The 17,301-nt window shown below is 40.9% G+C and overlaps 1 protein-coding gene across 1 annotated transcript; it reads right to left on the minus strand.

Moving 5' to 3' along the window:
• Window positions 1-7,984: 7,984 nt before the first annotated feature.
• Window positions 7,985-16,813, minus strand: SELE (selectin E). The gene is made up of 14 exons (XM_004425058.3): window positions 16,755-16,813; window positions 16,331-16,414; window positions 15,360-15,743; window positions 14,598-14,705; window positions 14,036-14,221; window positions 13,051-13,236; window positions 12,764-12,952; window positions 11,617-11,805; window positions 11,302-11,490; window positions 10,915-11,091; window positions 10,268-10,375; window positions 9,477-9,498; window positions 9,299-9,371; window positions 7,985-8,386 (listed from the first exon to the last, which is right to left on the minus strand). The coding sequence occupies exons 2-13, from the start codon at window positions 16,386-16,388 to the stop codon at window positions 9,314-9,316; spliced, it is 1,854 nt and encodes a 617-aa protein (XP_004425115.1). The 5' UTR covers window positions 16,389-16,414; window positions 16,755-16,813; the 3' UTR covers window positions 7,985-8,386; window positions 9,299-9,313.
• Window positions 16,814-17,301: the final 488 nt, after the last annotated feature.

Raw genomic sequence — 17,301 nt, forward strand, 5'->3', positions numbered from 1 at the left:
TCAGAGAGGTTAAGAACGCTGTGTTAGCCACATAGCTAGTAAGAGACTTATTTGGGATTTTGAACCTAGGTCAGTCAGTTCTGAAGCCTGGGCTCTTGATTATTAAGCTGCACTTTTTCTGGAAGGAGCTTGGAAGACGTGTTGAAGTGGGAACAAACCTGGAGCCAAGGAGATCCATGAAGTTCCAATGTTCCTACTATGCCCAAAAGAAATGTCTAGATTTGTATTTCTAAGTCCTCACCTTCAATTCTCTCTTGACTCTTGTCCAGTCAGGCTTTCAACCACACTGATTCCCTGAGACTACTCTCGCCAAGGTCCTCCACTTCACTAAAGCCAACAACCAATCCTCCATCTCATCTTGTTTGACCAATCAGCTCCTGGTTTTCCTCCTACTTCACTGACTATTCCTTCTCTGTTTCAATTGTTGATTCTCCTTCATCTCTCCAACCACCAAACCTATGGAGTGCTTCAGTGTTCACTGCTTTTCTCTTCTTATCTACCCTCACTGATCTGATGATCCAATCCAGTCTCTTAACTCTGATTACCACTAAAATGCTGATGACTCCCAAATTTATATTTTCAGCCAGGACCATTCCCCAGCCCTGGGAATGTTCCCAGTTCCCGACCAAATTTCTACCCAATATCTCCATTTAGTTGTTTAACAAGCCTCTCAAATTTTACACGTACCAAACTGAACTTCTGGATTTCTCCTCCAAACCTGGAGAACTCTTCCACAGCCTTTCCCATCTCAGTAAATTATAATTCCATCCTTGCTGTTACTTAAGCCAAAGACTTTGGAGTTAACTGAGACTCCTCTCTTCGTCTCACAACTCATATCCAATATATTAGCAAAATATTTTCAGCATTCAATCATTTCCATTCTATTAGGCATCACAGCCACCATCATCTCTCACTGATATTATTGCAAAGGCATCCCATTAAGACTCCATACTTCTACCCTTTTCCTCTTAAGGCATGTTTTCAACAAAACAACTTAAGTGATTCTGTTAAGATGTGTGTCATTCAGGGGCCCAGCCAGAGACAGAATTTACCACAAATGGGTGAATTCTTCGCCCACTGAAGAGCCTTTAATGGAGGGGCCACTTACAACAGATTAACAACAAGGTTAAGAGAAAAAACAGGAGAAAATGAGGCATCCAGAGACTGGCAACGGCAGGAAGCTGCTGTATCCTTGGGACTGAGGATTCAAGGGGAGGAAGTAGTGTTACCAGAACCCAATGAGAACTGTGACCCTAGAGGAGAAGTCACCCACCGGGAGCTGTGGTAGAGGAGGGATATGGGGAAAGAGTGGGCAAGAAATACCCCGACGATTCTCTCTTCTCAGTATCTGATTTCCTTTAGGAGCCTCTTATTAGCCTAACTAATTGAAAACCAGCCCACCAGTGACTGGATGGTGCGGCCTACAGGGTTCAGCCTCCTGGGACACTGAGCACGGAAGGTGAGAAGGGCTGGCAGGTGAGAGTGGGAGAAGGGAGAAGGCAACAAGCACAAAAGAACACAAGTCAGACCACCTCACTCCTCTGCTCAAAACCCTCCAATGGCTTCTCATCCCACTCAGAGTAAAATCTAAAGTCCTTACATTAGCTTACAAAGTGTTCCTTGAGCAGGCCCCTGCTCCCTAACCAGCTTTGTCCTGAGATTTCCTTTCTGTTTTGTAAGCTCAGCTATTCATTTACAGCATGCTATTGTAATTCCCCTAGCAATTTAAAATATTATAGTGGTAGAGGTTTTCAGAATATTAATTCTCTATATTTCCAGAAGCAGAAGGTCCAGCATTCAATAAATGTCAGTTAAACAAATGGATGGATAAGTGAATAAACAAACCTCTCTTTGGTCATAAGCTATAAATGTCCTTTTTATTTAAGAGTAGACTTTAGTGTTTTTGTTTTTTTAGTCATTATTTTGCCAGATGTCTTTGTTATTCTATTAGTTTGCTGGACATTTCTGTTTTTCTTTAAAAACTACAGACATCCAGGCCATAGTGAACAGCTGACAGATGCAGCTCAGTCTTAAATCACACTGATTGGCATTTCGTCAGAGTGGGACATATTAATTTCATGTTCAATGGCACTGTTTATCAGTTAATACCTAAAACTGTGTGCACGATGCATAGAATCTCCAGGATGCACCTGGGAGCCTCAGGCCCACACTGTTTCTATTTCCTAGGAATAAAAGTAACATGAATCCAAAACAAACAAACAAACAAACAAAAACTACAGACAAATCCAGGGTTTATCACGGGTAGAAGGAATGTACAGTCCCACAAAACAACCAGGCCAGAGTTAGGCCTAGGTCTATCCACCTTCCTGACCTATCAAGACCAAATCCACCGTGGCTACCTGTCTTTCTTACACCTGAAGTGTAGGCCCTCCAATCACCTTTCATCTCCTAGACAGTTTACACAAGTTGCCGTCTCCTGACTCGACCTTGCTTTTCTTCCCAAATTCTTCCTTGCCATCCTCTAGAATTCCTACTTCACAATCAGCAAACCCCCCCAACCTCCAATTCCTCTCCAAAACTTTCTTCTACCTCCTTGCTTTAATGGCAACCTGGCCTCCTGAGAACATCACTTCCCCTGCAGGTCTCTCAAGATGATGATGTTTATTCTCTTACACTCCACACACCTCAGGGTTGGAAGGCAGAGTGATGCCCTCCTTTATCATGAGTTCCTCTTACTGATCTTTGTTCTTCCAGCCTCTTGTAAAAAAAGTGAAAAAAAGAAATAAAATAACCCTACTTCTTTGAAGCTCATGATGCTGAGATGTACCATCGTCTCACTGTCTTCATTGCAGTGACCTACCAGCCCCTCAGGCACTGATGACTTTGGCACCAAGCTCCTGGTCTTCCTCTACCTTTAAGCACCCCCTGTAATCCCATGTGACTCCACCATCCAGGTACACGACCTATCCCACAGCCTGGATTCTCAGTTCTCCAATAGCATTCTCCTCCACTCAGCCCAAGCTACCTTCTAACCTAGACATGGCCTCAACATTATCACCCAAAACTGTATCAACTCTAAAATCACATAATTAAGCATCCCACTCTTTAATCACAGTCTCCTATTCTTGTAGGTTTATTGCTTAAGCACCTCACTGCAACACTTCTTAATCCTACCTTATCGAACCTTCAGGCCATAACTGTTCCTTTATTTCTAACCACCAGCTTTCTTCTTCATTTCCATTCTATTCTGCACTGTTTCCAAATGTGTCTTGTCTCTATAACTGGATTTTAAACTTTTGCCTTCTGAGACAATTCGTTCCATTTGTGAAAGGTGGTCCTGCTCCTTGTGATGAGCCCAAATCTGCATTTGTTCATCCACTAATTTATTTATTCTTTCAATAAATACTTGTTGAGCATCTATTGCATGTCAGGAATATGCTGTGTTCTAGGAACACAGCAATGAACGAAGTAATTTGTCCTTACCCCTGAGGAACTTAGAGACTAGTAGGGAAGATAAATACTAAACGAACAATTACATAAATAATTATTTCATTACAATTAAAGGAAGAGAGAAAAATATGGGCTGTGAGAGCGTTAAAGAGGTGACTTAGTCTAATGAGTCAATTGTCATGAAGGGGTATTTAAGCAGAGAACCTGAAAGATGAGTAGAAGTCAAACAAGCAAAGAGTGGGGGACTCCTTGATGGAGAGCAGGTAACTCCAGGTAGAAGAAGCCAGCGTGTTCAAAAGCACCAAAGTGGGCAGAAACAGCTCTCCATGGTGGATGGAGTGCAATGCCTGAAGGGGTGTAGTGTGAAATGAGGTGGAGAGACGTAGCAAGGACTAGGTTTTATATGGCTCGTTGGCCGTGCCAATGACTTGGAGCCACAGTACATCTCAACAGCACACTGAGAACCTGGAGACTAACGAGTTTATGGGGATTTTTATCATGTAACCCAGGGGCGATGATAGGGGTCCATTCTGAGGGCTGTCAGTGGGAATGGAACACAGTTGATGAGACTTATTAAAAGAACAGTTGATAGGAACAGTTTCGCACCTTTGGCAGATCAGGGAGAAGAAAAGATCTCCTTTTTTTTTTTTTTAATTTTTATTTATTTATTTTTTTCCCTCCAAAGCCCCAGCGGATAGTTGTATGTCATAGCTGCACATCCTTCTAGTTGCTGTATGTGGGACACGGCCTCAGCATGGCCGGAGAAGTGGTGCGTCGGTGCGTGCCCGGGATCCGAACCCTGGCCGCCAGCAGCGGAGCGCGCGCACTTAACTGCTAAGCCATGGGGCCCGCCGGAGATCTCCTTGATTATAGCCAAAACTCTGTTTTGGTTTTATTCTCTTTTTTTTTTGACAAACAGGAAGCCTGTCTTACTGCTACATGCCCCTTTGCAGTAAAACGATCTTATAAACCAGCAGCATGACCATGTATATGTATATATGAGGAGGAAAATATTTTATTTTCTCTTGGCTTAGAATCTTGGGAGAGGGTGGCTAAAATTTTGAGGTAGAAGTGATACTTATTATTTCTAACTGAAAAAGGACCAGAAGCTCTTTCTGTTTAGAGAGATTTTTGTCTTCTTCCATAAAAAGCTCTCTTCTAATCCTATGGTGCTAACATTGAGAATGGTTCCACTTCTCACTTCTGTTTGTACCACTTACCAATGTCCATGTGACTTGGGCACCTGTATTCCTTCTGAATAAATTTAATTTGTTCAATTTATTCTCTCCTTTTAGACCTGGGAAAGCCAACTCTGTGCATATTCTCTTTGCACTTCGAGCTGATGTCTCAAGTGTGTGTCCATTTCAGTCCTACATGAAAACAGCCCTAAGTAATAGGATCTATCTTTATTTTCCATTTTTCTTTAATTTTTCTTTAATTAATACTTTGGAGCTAAGATTAAGTATAAAATCAAAGTAAAACCAACTTTAGCTTACAACAGTGTCTCCTGAGATTCTAAGCCAAGAGAAATTAAGATATTTCTCTATTCATATCTGCATGTATATAGTCATGCTGCTGGTTTATAAAATCATTTTACTGCAAAGGGGCATGTAGCAGTAAGACAGACCTCCATCTTTGTCAAAAAAAAAAGAATAAAACCACAACAGAGTTTTGATTATGACAGTGTTAGACCCGCAATTTTTTTAGCTTGGGTAACCAAAATTTTTTAATTTTTATTTTTTGGTTAAAAATTAAACCATGTTTTCTTAGAAATTTCAGATATTCAGATTCTTTGATAACAATAGGATTCTCCTATTGTTAGCTTGGTTTACACCAGGCTTTGTGGATTGACACTATTCCCAAAGAGAGAAGACACCTATTTTGGGTGGGGGAAAACTGCTCTGGCTGTAATCCTGAAGAATAACTGAGTCTGGAGAGTAGATGAAGGTGAGTTGGTTAACTTGAGCAACCTAGAATTGAGACTGGCATGAGGCAAAGACTCCAGGATAAGGACTTTGTTTCACTGATGTTGATGAATGTTTTTAGATTATTAATTTTTTTTCAGATAACTACATTATTGATGCAAGAGCCTATATGTATACCACTTCACACCCACTAGGATGGTGATAATCAAAAGGACAGACAATAACAAGTATTGGACAGAATGTGGAACCCTTATGCGTTGCTCGTGGGATTGTAAAATGGTGCAGCCCTTTTGGAAAACAGTTTGGCTGTTCCTCAAAAAATGAAACATGGATTTACCACATGACCCAATAATTGCACTTCTAGGTGTATGCCCAAGAGAATTGAAAACATAAGTCTACTCAAAAAGTTGTACATGAATGTTCACAGCAGCATTGTTCACAATAGCCACAAAGCAGAAGCAACCTGAATGTCCATCAATTTATGATTGGAAAAAGAAAATGTGGCATATCCATAAACAGAGCATTATTCAGCCATAAAAAGGAATGAACTACTGATACATGCTACAAAATTGATGAATCTTGAAAACATTATGCTAATATTGTATGATTCTGTTTATATGAAATGTCCAGAATAGGCAAATCCATAAAGGCAAAAAGTAGATTAGTGGTTACCAGGGGATGGCAGAGGGAAGATGGGGAGTGACTGCTGATGGGTACTGGGTTTCTTTTATGGGTGATAGAAATGTTCTGGAGTTAGATAGTGGTGATGGTTGCATGATCTTGTGAATATACCAAAAACTATTGGATTGTACACATAAAAAGGCTGAATTTTATGGTGTGTGAGTTATATCTAAATAAAATAGAATTTTATGAAAAAGCCCGTACATGGAGCTAAATATAAACAAGTTTATTATCAAACTTATAGTGCCATGTCAAATACAATAGGTATGACATAAGCTTAAATAAATACATACTTAGAAAATTACAAAATATTTTAAATCATAATTTAAAATACTTTATAAAACCCAAACCCAGAGCACGTTTACATTTCCCACAGCTATTTCCAATACAGTATATATAAATATTTACATTTGAATAATTTCAGAGAAAATAATAATTCATTCCATATGGAGCCTGATCACAATAGTTGTTTTCTTCCCCTCTCCCTTATTTCGCAAATTTCTTTGGCCCCTTAAAAACCTCTGCTGTTCTGATCCTTATCATACCTGTTTATTTTTGGCTTTGCCTTTGCCAATACGCAGCCAGCACTTCTCTGAAACTTTGCTTTTTCCACACGTGCTAAGTTAATGGAAGTGTGGGAGAGATTTGATTCTCGTGTCATCCTACAAGGCTGGAGCAGCTTTGGCAATTACTGACCAGGAATTTCTCATTGCCAGTGATCAACTGATAATGAGAGATTCCTTAGGAATTTTAAAATCCCTTATAAATAAATATGAATACTAGCTCATACAAGCTTTGATCTCTTCAAGAACACACTAACAAACAGAAGAAAATCACTAGGGAATAATTATTAGACATCTTCAGTTTTTAAAAATCCACTGGACAAATCCTTTACACAGTGAGTTTCTATCATGGACTTAAATCTTGTGTAGTATATGAGAATTATATGTCAGACACATCACGTCTGACAAACATCTTTGTAGGAATGCAAAGCACATCCATATTTCTACATGTTTTTCCAACAAAGACATTCATAAAATTGTACCTTCTTTCGTTTGCACTTATGCTTTTATCAAATTAGAACATCTTGCCTCATGGAAGTTTTTCATCATGGAAACCACTTATTTCTGAAAAAGTCCCTGACAGTGTGCACGTGTGTGCCATTCAGGTTTACTCTTCTGATAGTACTCATGTTTTTAAAAGTGACCGTGGTAAACCATTTACAACTTTACACTGGTTAACATTATCTTTGCTAGGGGACAGCATTTGCCCTTTTTTGAAATAAATTTACTACAGATGTAACTTTAGAATTTGTTAGTAAACAAAGATCTAGAATAAGTAACTTTTACCCTAGCATAGTCCTAACATTCACATATTTTTTTTTTCAGGAAGATTGGCCCTGAGCTAACATTTGTTGCCAATCTTCCTCCTTTTTTTTTTCTTTTTTCTCCCCAAAGCCCCAGTAGATAGTTGTATGTCATAGTTGTACATCCTTCTAGTTGCTCTATGTGGGACGCCTCAAGCATGGCTTGATGAGCGGTGCGTATGTCCATGCCCAAGATCCGAACCGGCAAACCCGGGGCTGCAGAAGCAGAATGCGTGAACTTAACTGCTATGCCACTGGGCCGGCCCCCTATATTTTAAAGTCCCTACCACACTTGTACTGAATCAAGAATTATATAATTTAAACTATATTCAGTGCAAGTAAAAAGAACACAATCTCTAAGAACACTTCAAAAAGCACTGAATCCCACAGGGATAACAGTGATTAAGACTGTGCTTAGTGATCCTCCCACAGAGTATTCAGCAGGATTCGCACCATTAACAACCTTTCTCATGCAGTCACCTATGGGCATTAAAAATTTGTCTTTTTTTTCCAAGTCAGTAGTAGAATATCTTTGGCCAATTTGTTTCCTTTCAACTCTTGACAGTTATTATTCATCCCCACAACAGCAACTACGTAATCAGCAGTTGAAACGCTGTGAGGGACAAAAGAAAGAAACAATGCCACAGAATCTTGTGTTTCTCCACGGAGATTTCACAGTAAGCGAGGGAGAGTTAGAAAAGGAGTTCTGAGATTCCAGAGGCTTGGCCTCTTCACTTCTGCCTGGAAGAGAGTAGCCTTTCCCTCCAGTGGCCAGCACTTTCCGGATCCTGAGACTAGGAAAGAGAAAACTGAGTCTTTTTGGTGGCAGACTGGCCTTGCCCACTGGATTTCGGTCCATTGAAGTCCTCGTAGGTGTCGCGTTCCCAGCTGTAAAGGTGGCGGGTTCAGTAGGAGAGAAGGGCCAGAGACTGGAGGAGAGCTCTCTGTCTCTGCCATCTTCAGGGTATCCCTCGAGTTCCCTGAAGGCACTGTGTTCCTGCAACTATTAGAATGCATTCCATCAGGAAACTTAAGATTCTGCATATTAATTCTAACAACAAAATTCATCTTCTAACGCAGACCACTGTGCCCACTCTCGCTGGGTAATCCAAATAAGAGCATCAGAATCCCATTCAGTTAGGGCAGTGAAACTATTCTGCATAAGACTATAATGGTGGATCTGTCATTATACATTTGTCAAAACCCACCGAATATACAAAACCAAGCGTGAACCCTAATGTAAACGGTGGGCTTTAGTTAATATTAATGTATCAATATTAGCCCATCAATTGTAACAAAACACTATACTAATGCAAGATGTTAATAATAGAGGAAATTGGAGGTGGGGGTATGTTGGAACTCTGTACTTTCTCCTCACTTTTTCTGTAAATTTAAAACTGAACAAAAATAAAGTCTATTAATTCAAAAAAGTCTATTCAGAGGGGACCTGACCCTTCCAAATTCTCACAAAGCAGTGCAGAGTGGTTAAGATCACAGATTCTAGAACCAGACTTCTTGGGTGTGAAACCCAGCTGTACCACTTACTAGCTTTGAGATTTTAGGCAAGTTACTTAACTGCTCTGTGCCTCATTTTCTTCATCTGTATAATAAGAAATATGGTAATAGCCTCTATCTCATAGAATTCCTAGCTTAGAACAGTTCCTAGAACATAGCAAGTGCCATATAAGGGTTAGCTATTATCATTATTAACTTTCATATGTGAAATGGCTCAGTAAAGGCCAGATCTTTGTTTCTTTTCTCTCCTACAAAGAAATAAAACAATTTTCCATAAAATACCAAGAAGGTAGTGATTCTCCCCGCCCCCAGAAACTGGCAGGCTTGGAGGGTTCAGGAGCAACCGTACATGTAGAGAGGTTATCTTCTCTCAAAACCAGATGTGATTGTCAAGTCTTACCTGATTCCTCTGGGCTTAAATTGACTCAGAAGGCATTTGGTAGGATCCGTCTGATTGAAGGCTTTGGCAGCTACTGTGGAATACATGAGAGCACTAAGTCAAGCACTATTTTCCAACATGAAGAGAGAAAAATGTATAGAATGTTCAATGGCATGCTTTGTACAAGAATGCAACTTACCTGGCAGGAACAAATTTCCTTGCTGCAAGAGAAAGAAAACCGTTAATTTGGAGTAAATGACTTTTAAGGACATATCAAATTCAGAGACAACATGACTGTATTCTATAGGAGTTGCACACTCAACGCCTTTAGGGCCCCTGTAGTAATGAGAGCACAGACAGGGCTCAGAAGCAACTGGGGTGAAAGGCAAGGTGCACCCCTATCCCAAAGGCACAAAAGCTTCTGATGCCAGCAAATAGTTACAGGCTCAGCTTGCCAGATTCATCTTCCAATTTTTCATGAGAAGTCCAAAATCTGGATTTTATGTGAAATTTCCTACTTTATAAACGTCAGAACTTCATTCAAAAATTTTTAAATGTTCTGTAGGCCAAACAAACCATGAGTGTGGCTAGATGTGTTTGCATATTCCCTATGAGATCCTCCCAAATTTAAGCCTGTATTCCAAATAAATTTTTTGGAAACATTTTATCCATTTTCCTGGGAGCACTAATCACGGCAGCCTCATTCCACAACTCCGAGGGGCACCATAGAATTCAATGTGAGTGGCATCCCCTGGAGTTGGTCAGTGTTCACACAAATAACATCTCTATTTCCTGAAACTCTTTTCACTTTGAGTTGTACTATAAACTCTTTCCCTAAGACTTCTGCTTAATTATATTACAGTTTATTAGTGTTTATCTAGTAACTAGATTCTAATTACTATTTAAATCTGCAAGAGAGAAGATGACTCATCAATGAGAAAAAAGTAGTTTTCAAAAACATTTTTGGAGTACATTCATAAACTCCCTCACCTTTCCTAAGGCGTTTCAGAAGCCAGAAGAGAAATGATGCTAATGTCAGGAGGGAGGTTCCAGCAGCAGAGAGTCCAACTGCCAAGGGAACGTTGGATTCGGCGGGAGCTAAGGAAACAGAGGGGAAGGACGGTCACGAGAAGGAAGTGAACTTAAGGTCTTTCTGTTCTGTCCATTTGCCCTTTTCTCTGTACATTGATTACAATGTACAAAACAGAAGAACCATCCAGTTCAATATGTGAGGAAGAGACATGGGATTACAGGCCTTTGTGATCTGCCCCAAACCACCTTTGCAAGCTTATCTCCCACCACTACCAGGCAGAACTCTAACACGCCAAGCTCTTTCGCAGACCACACTACACCTTGGTTAATACCGCACGCTCTCTCTCTCAGTTTCCCTCACTCATTTTCCTTTTCCTTCTACTTTTCCTTCTAGCTCTCCTTTTCCCAATTGTCAAAATTCTACCCATTCCATCAACATGTCATCTATTCTGGTTTCTCTCTATTCCCCAAAAATTAAACATTCACTAGCTTGTTAAACCTGGGCAACCTTTCTGGTTTGGACATAATGCACAGTTCGTTATTGTAGCCAAATAATTCCCCTTCTCTCTAATCCCCGAGACAACCACCATCAGTCAATGCTTCACCTTCACAGGTAGGTGGCATCCCAGACCAGTGTCCTGTGGCACCACACGTCAGAGCTGCAGAGCCATTGAGCATCCATCCTTCAGGACACACAAACGTACACATGGCGCCAAACACAGGCTCCCCACTGCAGCTCACGTTGACCTTTCCGGGAACTGCCAGACTTGAACATTGTACCACTGCAAATGATAGGCACACAGGCAGAGGTTAAGAAAAATCTGCTGGTAAACTTCTAAAACTGGCTGAAAAGTCACCCATAAACGTAATTCATAAGCACTACTTAGTTTTCACCACGTAGGAAATTAGGATCAAGCCCTTTGGGGCAATCTAGGTTCGACAACATTTGAGGAACTTCATCTATACTCCTTCAAGTCTGAATTCAGTCCTACCTTGGCAGGAGGGCACCTCCTGTGTCCACTGTCCCTGAGATGTGCACTCCAGTTGAGCTGACCCACGTAACTCAAAGCCCTTCTCACAGCTGAAGACACAGGAGGACTTGTAGGTGAACTCTCCAGTGGGAGAATGGGTACACCTCACCAAGCCGTCCTGGGGCCGGCGGACAGCATCGCACTTCACAGCTGGAAGACAAGAGCGAGCACATTAGAAGTATGTTGGTGTCAGGCAGCAACCGGTTTCTCAAGGTAACCACGTCCCTAGCTCTTCAATCTCTTTATCTTATTTTAAGATAAAAACAAAAACTGTACCTTCACATGCGGGCTTCTCACTGTCCCACTCTCCTGTGGGGCCACATTGGAGCTTTTTGGATCCCTTCAACACAAATCCCTGCTCACAGGAGAACTCACAGCTGGACCCACTTTGGAAACTTTCAGAAGCACTAGGAAGACAATTCATGTAGCCTCTCTCTGGGCTGGACAGGGCTTTGCACTGTAAAGCTGAGACACCAAAATGACGGTCAGAAAATATTGCAGTGGAACTGAAGAGAACTTGACATTGGATGAGTGAACCCAGTTCATTTTGGACTGAGTGATGCTCAGAGAGCTCAAGACTCTTCATTACTCCCTGGACCACTGGGAAGATGGCTGTGTTTTCTTTGAATTTCAATCCCTTCCTTGACAATGGCACTAATTAAAGGACAGCTTTTAACAGGACCAGTGGTTCCTGAGCACTGTTCTGATGTGTGAAAGAAGTTAGAGTCAAGAGAAATATTTTAGGTAGTCAGAGAGCAGCTTATGGGTCCTGGATGCTTATGGATGATGCCAAAAAGAAAGGAAGGTAAGAAGGTAGCCACATAAAATTTGTCTGCTTTGCAATTTTGTTTTAGCAGTGTGGCTTTTGCCACTGGAAATCGTTCTGTGCTATATTTAGCTACTAGAATGCCAGTACCTGAGAGTGAAAACTGCTTGTTTTCAATATCCTTGCTCTTGCTTTAAAGTGAATTAAATTTTAGTGCTTATTTATATCGTAAAGGTGTCTCTATATCTGACACCACACTTGAAACACTCTCAACACTGCTAGTTATGAGCAATTTCAGAAGAAAGGTATGGTAAGGGCTTTAGAATTGCTAGGTTGTCGTAATCCTATTTTTTAAATTTTCTCAAGTGATTTCCCCTTAGATTAAGATTTCTGCCTACTCCATGCCAATGTCTATAAAGTTATATTAGCACACCACAGTTGAGAAACCAGCAAAGCATCCACTCTTATTACAAAAAATCCTTTCCCTGGACAAGCATTGGTTCCTTTATATGAACTCAAAGATACAAGGTAAACGTTGCCCATCAAATCTGATTGCTATAGTTAACGTAGGTATCTGGTTTCATTTTAACTGCCCAAAAATGAGGATTGCTGCTCTTTAAGAAAGGGAGGGTGTGAAGGAGAGACTCCCAGGCTTACCTTCACAAACTGGGATTTGCTGTGTCCATTGCCCCTGTGCAGTGCACTCAACCTGGGCTGGCCCCTGCAGCATGAAGCCTTCCTCACAGGTGAAGCTACAGGATGAGTTGAAGGTGAATTCTCCAGCAGGGGAGTGGCTACAGCTCACAGAGCCATTCTGAGGATGGCCGATGGCGCCACATGTCACAGCTGTAACATATGTACCCATTTACGTTAGGCTTGCTCGTTTCAAGTATAGGTTGAGAAAAAGAATGTTTGCAGTAAATCTTGACATGGAGCAACTCTACCTTTACACGTCGGCTTCTCGTTGTCCCAATTCCCAGATGAGGTACACTGGAGGTGCTGGGGTCCCACTAGCTCAAATCCTTCCTCACAGTCAAAGGCACAGGTTGTGTTCCATGGGAATCCTCCAGGGCCTTGGGAACATTCCATGACTCCATTGGCAGGATTTGTCAAAGCATCACACTCAACCACTGGGGATTTGAAAGAGCATCTTGAGACTCACAGAAGAATGATATGTTCACTTCCTATTGAACTGGAGTTTATGACAGAGTGAGGAAGCTGCCTTCAAAGGGTGGATCCCAAAGTCCTTTGTTAATTCTTGGGGACATATACACCTACAATAAAGCTTGTATGCTTTTTTTAATTGATGTTTTCACCTTCTCTGATTGATTTTTACTTTGACTATCCTGAGTGATCTCTCAACTATTTTATCATATCTTTCATTGGGTCTCTGACCTATTTTACATAAAGCAAAACAAAGCAACATTCTAGACCAGGATTTATAACTAATTGTGATAAAACAATAGTGACATATGCAGGACATTCATTTATTTTAGCCCAGGAGGACCTGGAGGAAAGAACTTTTTTGTCTCTGGCCTAGAAAGAAGACTGGGAGAGAAAACGAGATATTGAGACTGCTTGCTTATCGTGGTCTTAAATTAGTCCATTGTATGAGAGAAGTTAAAGAAGGAAAGAAGATGAGAAAGTCAATAAGATTTCTAGAGTGTGGTGCCACTGTTTTATGCGTTCCCTTACAAATCACCAGAGCCTCAGAAACACTGATTCCAAACATAGCATAAAAACTTCTCTCAAACCAAGCAGGCACCACATTGGCTATATATATTGGCTGAGAGAACAAGTTTAATTAAAAACAACAACAAAAAGAACTTTCCCTGGGGTTTTGAAAATGTTAAGTGGGATAAAAAAAAAAAAACTAAGACAGTGAGGGATGAGTTAGAGAATGTTCTGTGCATTCTGAGAGAGATTTACCCTTGCAGGCTGGAAGAGGAGCACTCCACTCTCCGGAGGAAGTACACTGCATGACTTCCGTACTGCTCGGGAGGTAGCCCTTTTCACAGCTGACGGAGCAGGAAGAATTGTAACTGAAGTTCCCAAAAGGGTGGGTGCAAACCAGGTGTCCGTGCTCGGGGGCTTCTTGTGCTTGACAGGTCACAACTGAAAAGGGAAACCAAATCAGTTCTGCTCCTCTCTCACCTTATATAGGTGGGAAGAATACTGAGAACTGTAACTACTGTCTACTGAATGCTTTCTATGTGCCAAGCACTCTGAAAACTTTACGTCTGCATTTGTTCGCATCATCTTAACCAGAAGCCTGTGAAGTTGGTGCTATGATTATCCTCATTTTGCAATGAGAAACCTGGGACTCGGAGAGTTTAATAACCACCTTGTCCAGGTGCCATAACTAATAAGTGGTAAATCTGGGATTTGAACCCAGGAGGGTCTGACTTCATAGCCTCAGCTCTTAACTCCCAACCATATGGCATATGGTGCCACCATCTCAAGTGAAGGAAAAGGTGAGACCAAGACTTACCTTGCTCACACTCGAGTCCACTGAAGCCGGGGTGGCACTGGCAAGTGTAGTTGTTGATGGTCTCCACACATTCACCGTGGCCGCTGCAGGATGTACGGGTACAGGCAGCTGCGGAAAACACAATCCATGATGAGGAAGATTGTTATTGTGCTTATAATGAGTTCGTTTGAATTTAGGATCAACTGTGTGCAACGGAGATGTCACCAATGATACGAGTGCCAGAGATTTTAACTGAAGTGATTTACAAAGGCAAAAGCTGAGTTTTAGGCTCAACTATTTTAAACTTTGACTGTTAAAGTATCTCTTTTTGCTTCTTTGGGTGAATGTAGGCAAGAATGCATGTATATATATACGTATATATATATATATACACACACACATACATATAGGTCTGATGTACAGATGTCAGAGGTATAGCTGTAACTGGCACCAAGAATAGAAAATTCACTTTATCACAAACTCTAAAGATATCTCCCTACCACAAATAAACAACAAGTAACTAAAATATGTATTATATGTGTGTATACACACTTTGTACAAACCTATATGTATGCATGTATGTATATACACATATAAATACATTCTTGCCTACATTCACACAAAGAAGCAAAAAGAGACACTCCATCAAACAGAACGTTTTAAAACCACATCTTTTAGGACATAAAATTACCACAAGAGAGACCAATTTTTGCATACTGTCAACAATCTGTCACAATGCCCACACACTGAAGCGACCTCCCACTGCTGTGTCACGCTCCCTACCTGTGTAGCACAAGGCAAGCTTCTTTTTACTGCATTTCTCGTCATTCCACTTGCCCGCATCCTTGTCTCTTTTGATGTAGATCTCCACACAGTCCTCATTGTTTTGCTTATTGTTCGGTTCACCTGGAGCCCAGTTCTTGGCTTCTTCAGTCAGAGGCTTCTGGGTCCCTATCCAGACCCACTTATTGTTGACCTTTCTGATTCCAATCCAGTAGTAACTTGGTGAATGGCTGAATATGGAGTTGAGGTATTTAATCTCTTCCTGGTTTTGAATTGCAACCAGATGTGTGTACCTTTGCTGACAATAAGCACTGGCCTCGTCAAAAGTCATGTTTCTCGTGGAGGCACTGTAAGACCAGGCTCCGCTCTCTTTAAACAGAAGAGCTAAGGGAGAAAACGTGGGAGGAATGGGAAAGTTTACTCCTGCTATGGTTTGACTCTGTTAACTAGGGTTTTTACTGTCTTATTTCTGGCATACAGTGGCCTTTGGGATGACTCAACCTTTTTTCACCTTTTCCAAAGTAAGAAGGGGTATGGATGGAGAGACTACCATTTATCATGTGTCTCTTTTGTGATTAACCCTCCACTTGATGCTTTACCTGTATTCACCCACCATAACCTACCAGAATACCCACTTTACAGTAGAATAATAATCAGGATAACTAAGCTTTGTTGAGCACTGAATATACACCACCAAGCACTATATGAGCACTTTACATGAACCATGATACTGAATCCTCACAACGCCTCTGGGAAATAGATCATTTCTGAGCAACACTTTACACGTAAGGAAGCTGAGACGCAAACAGGTAAAGTAAATTGCCCCCAGCTCAAGGCATAACACATTGTGGGGAGAGGCCAGGGATGCTGCTACACATCCAAAACACAAAGGCCCCCCAAGAGGAAGAATTATCCAGTCCGAAATGTCAATAGTGCTGAGGACCCTGAGGTAACCAATGACATTGACTTACCAAGAGTGAGAGCAGAGAGAAACTGTGAAGCAATCATTACTTCAAGAGTTCTTCTCATCAAAAGATTAGACTTGAAATGCTTTTCTGGGGGGAAAAAGTACAAAATTAATTATAGAAAGAAATCCTAGGTAGCCAGTTACTCACATCATTCTACAGTGATGTTTACGTTAGTGTCATAAGATTCTAGGTAAAGGATTCCAGTGCCACAGTCTTTGTTATTTCAAACAAGTTGACTTGAGTAAATAAATACAAAATTTAAGATTTTCATCACTTAGGTCACAGAGAAAAGCCAGGTTTTAACTAGTCTGAATATGATAAGAGCTTGCCCAGGTCTTTTATCAGAAGGCTTTTTGCATATCTATTCATAGTGATAGTCTATGTTTCATGGCCCAGGGATGTTCTTGGAAAGACTTCTTGCACTTACTGTTTTGTGAAGCGGTTGTTTTGGAGTCGGATTCCTCGGATTCCTCGTGTGTGTCGCTGCTGCTTCTGTCTCGTTCTGCTCTAACGGTTCTGATGTGAAGTCAGCCAAGAACAGCAGAGCACTGCCCCTGCTGGAGCCCTTTTATAGGAAGACTCGCCTCCTGTGAATAATAGGAGGATATGTCCAAATCCAGTAAAGAGGAATTCCCCAGCTGCATCCAAAAAGTTTCCCGGGAATATCCATAACACTAAATAATTACGATGATGTCAGAAACTCTAAACCTTAGAACTAAATCTCCTTTGTTCATGCCTTTTTATTTTACATGAATTCTATTACTATGACACAAACGCATGGTTTTTAATTCGAATAACATAAAATCTATGTCTTTAAAAAGTTTTTAAAAATTGCTTATTAGCAGTATCTCTCCTGTAATTGTGACAGTAATCAGAATTTCATACACATAAGTGAACTAAGAATAGTTTTGTCATCTGTGAGTTACTCTCCTCAATTTTCTTATCCGTAGCTGTCAATAATGGGTTACCGCTTA

The sequence above is a fragment of the Ceratotherium simum genome, chromosome 2 (genome assembly GCF_057802395.1).
Source record: "Ceratotherium simum simum isolate JZ-2026a chromosome 2, ASM5780239v1, whole genome shotgun sequence".
NCBI lineage: Eukaryota > Metazoa > Chordata > Mammalia > Perissodactyla > Rhinocerotidae > Ceratotherium > Ceratotherium simum.

What these genes read in the sequence shown, in the direction of transcription:
- SELE (XM_004425058.3), bottom strand. Translation starts at nt 16,388, where the DNA reads ATGAGAAGAACTCTTGAAGTAATGATTGCTTCACAGTTTCTCTCTGCT. An exon ending in TCTCTCTGCTCTCACTCTTG is followed by an intron (nt 15,744 to 16,330) that starts GTAAGTCAATGT and finishes TTTCTCCCTTAG; the next exon opens with CTCTTCTGTTTAAAGAGAGC. An exon ending in GCTTGCCTTGTGCTACACAG is followed by an intron (nt 14,706 to 15,359) that starts GTAGGGAGCGTG and finishes TGTTTTCCGCAG; the next exon opens with CTGCCTGTACCCGTACATCC.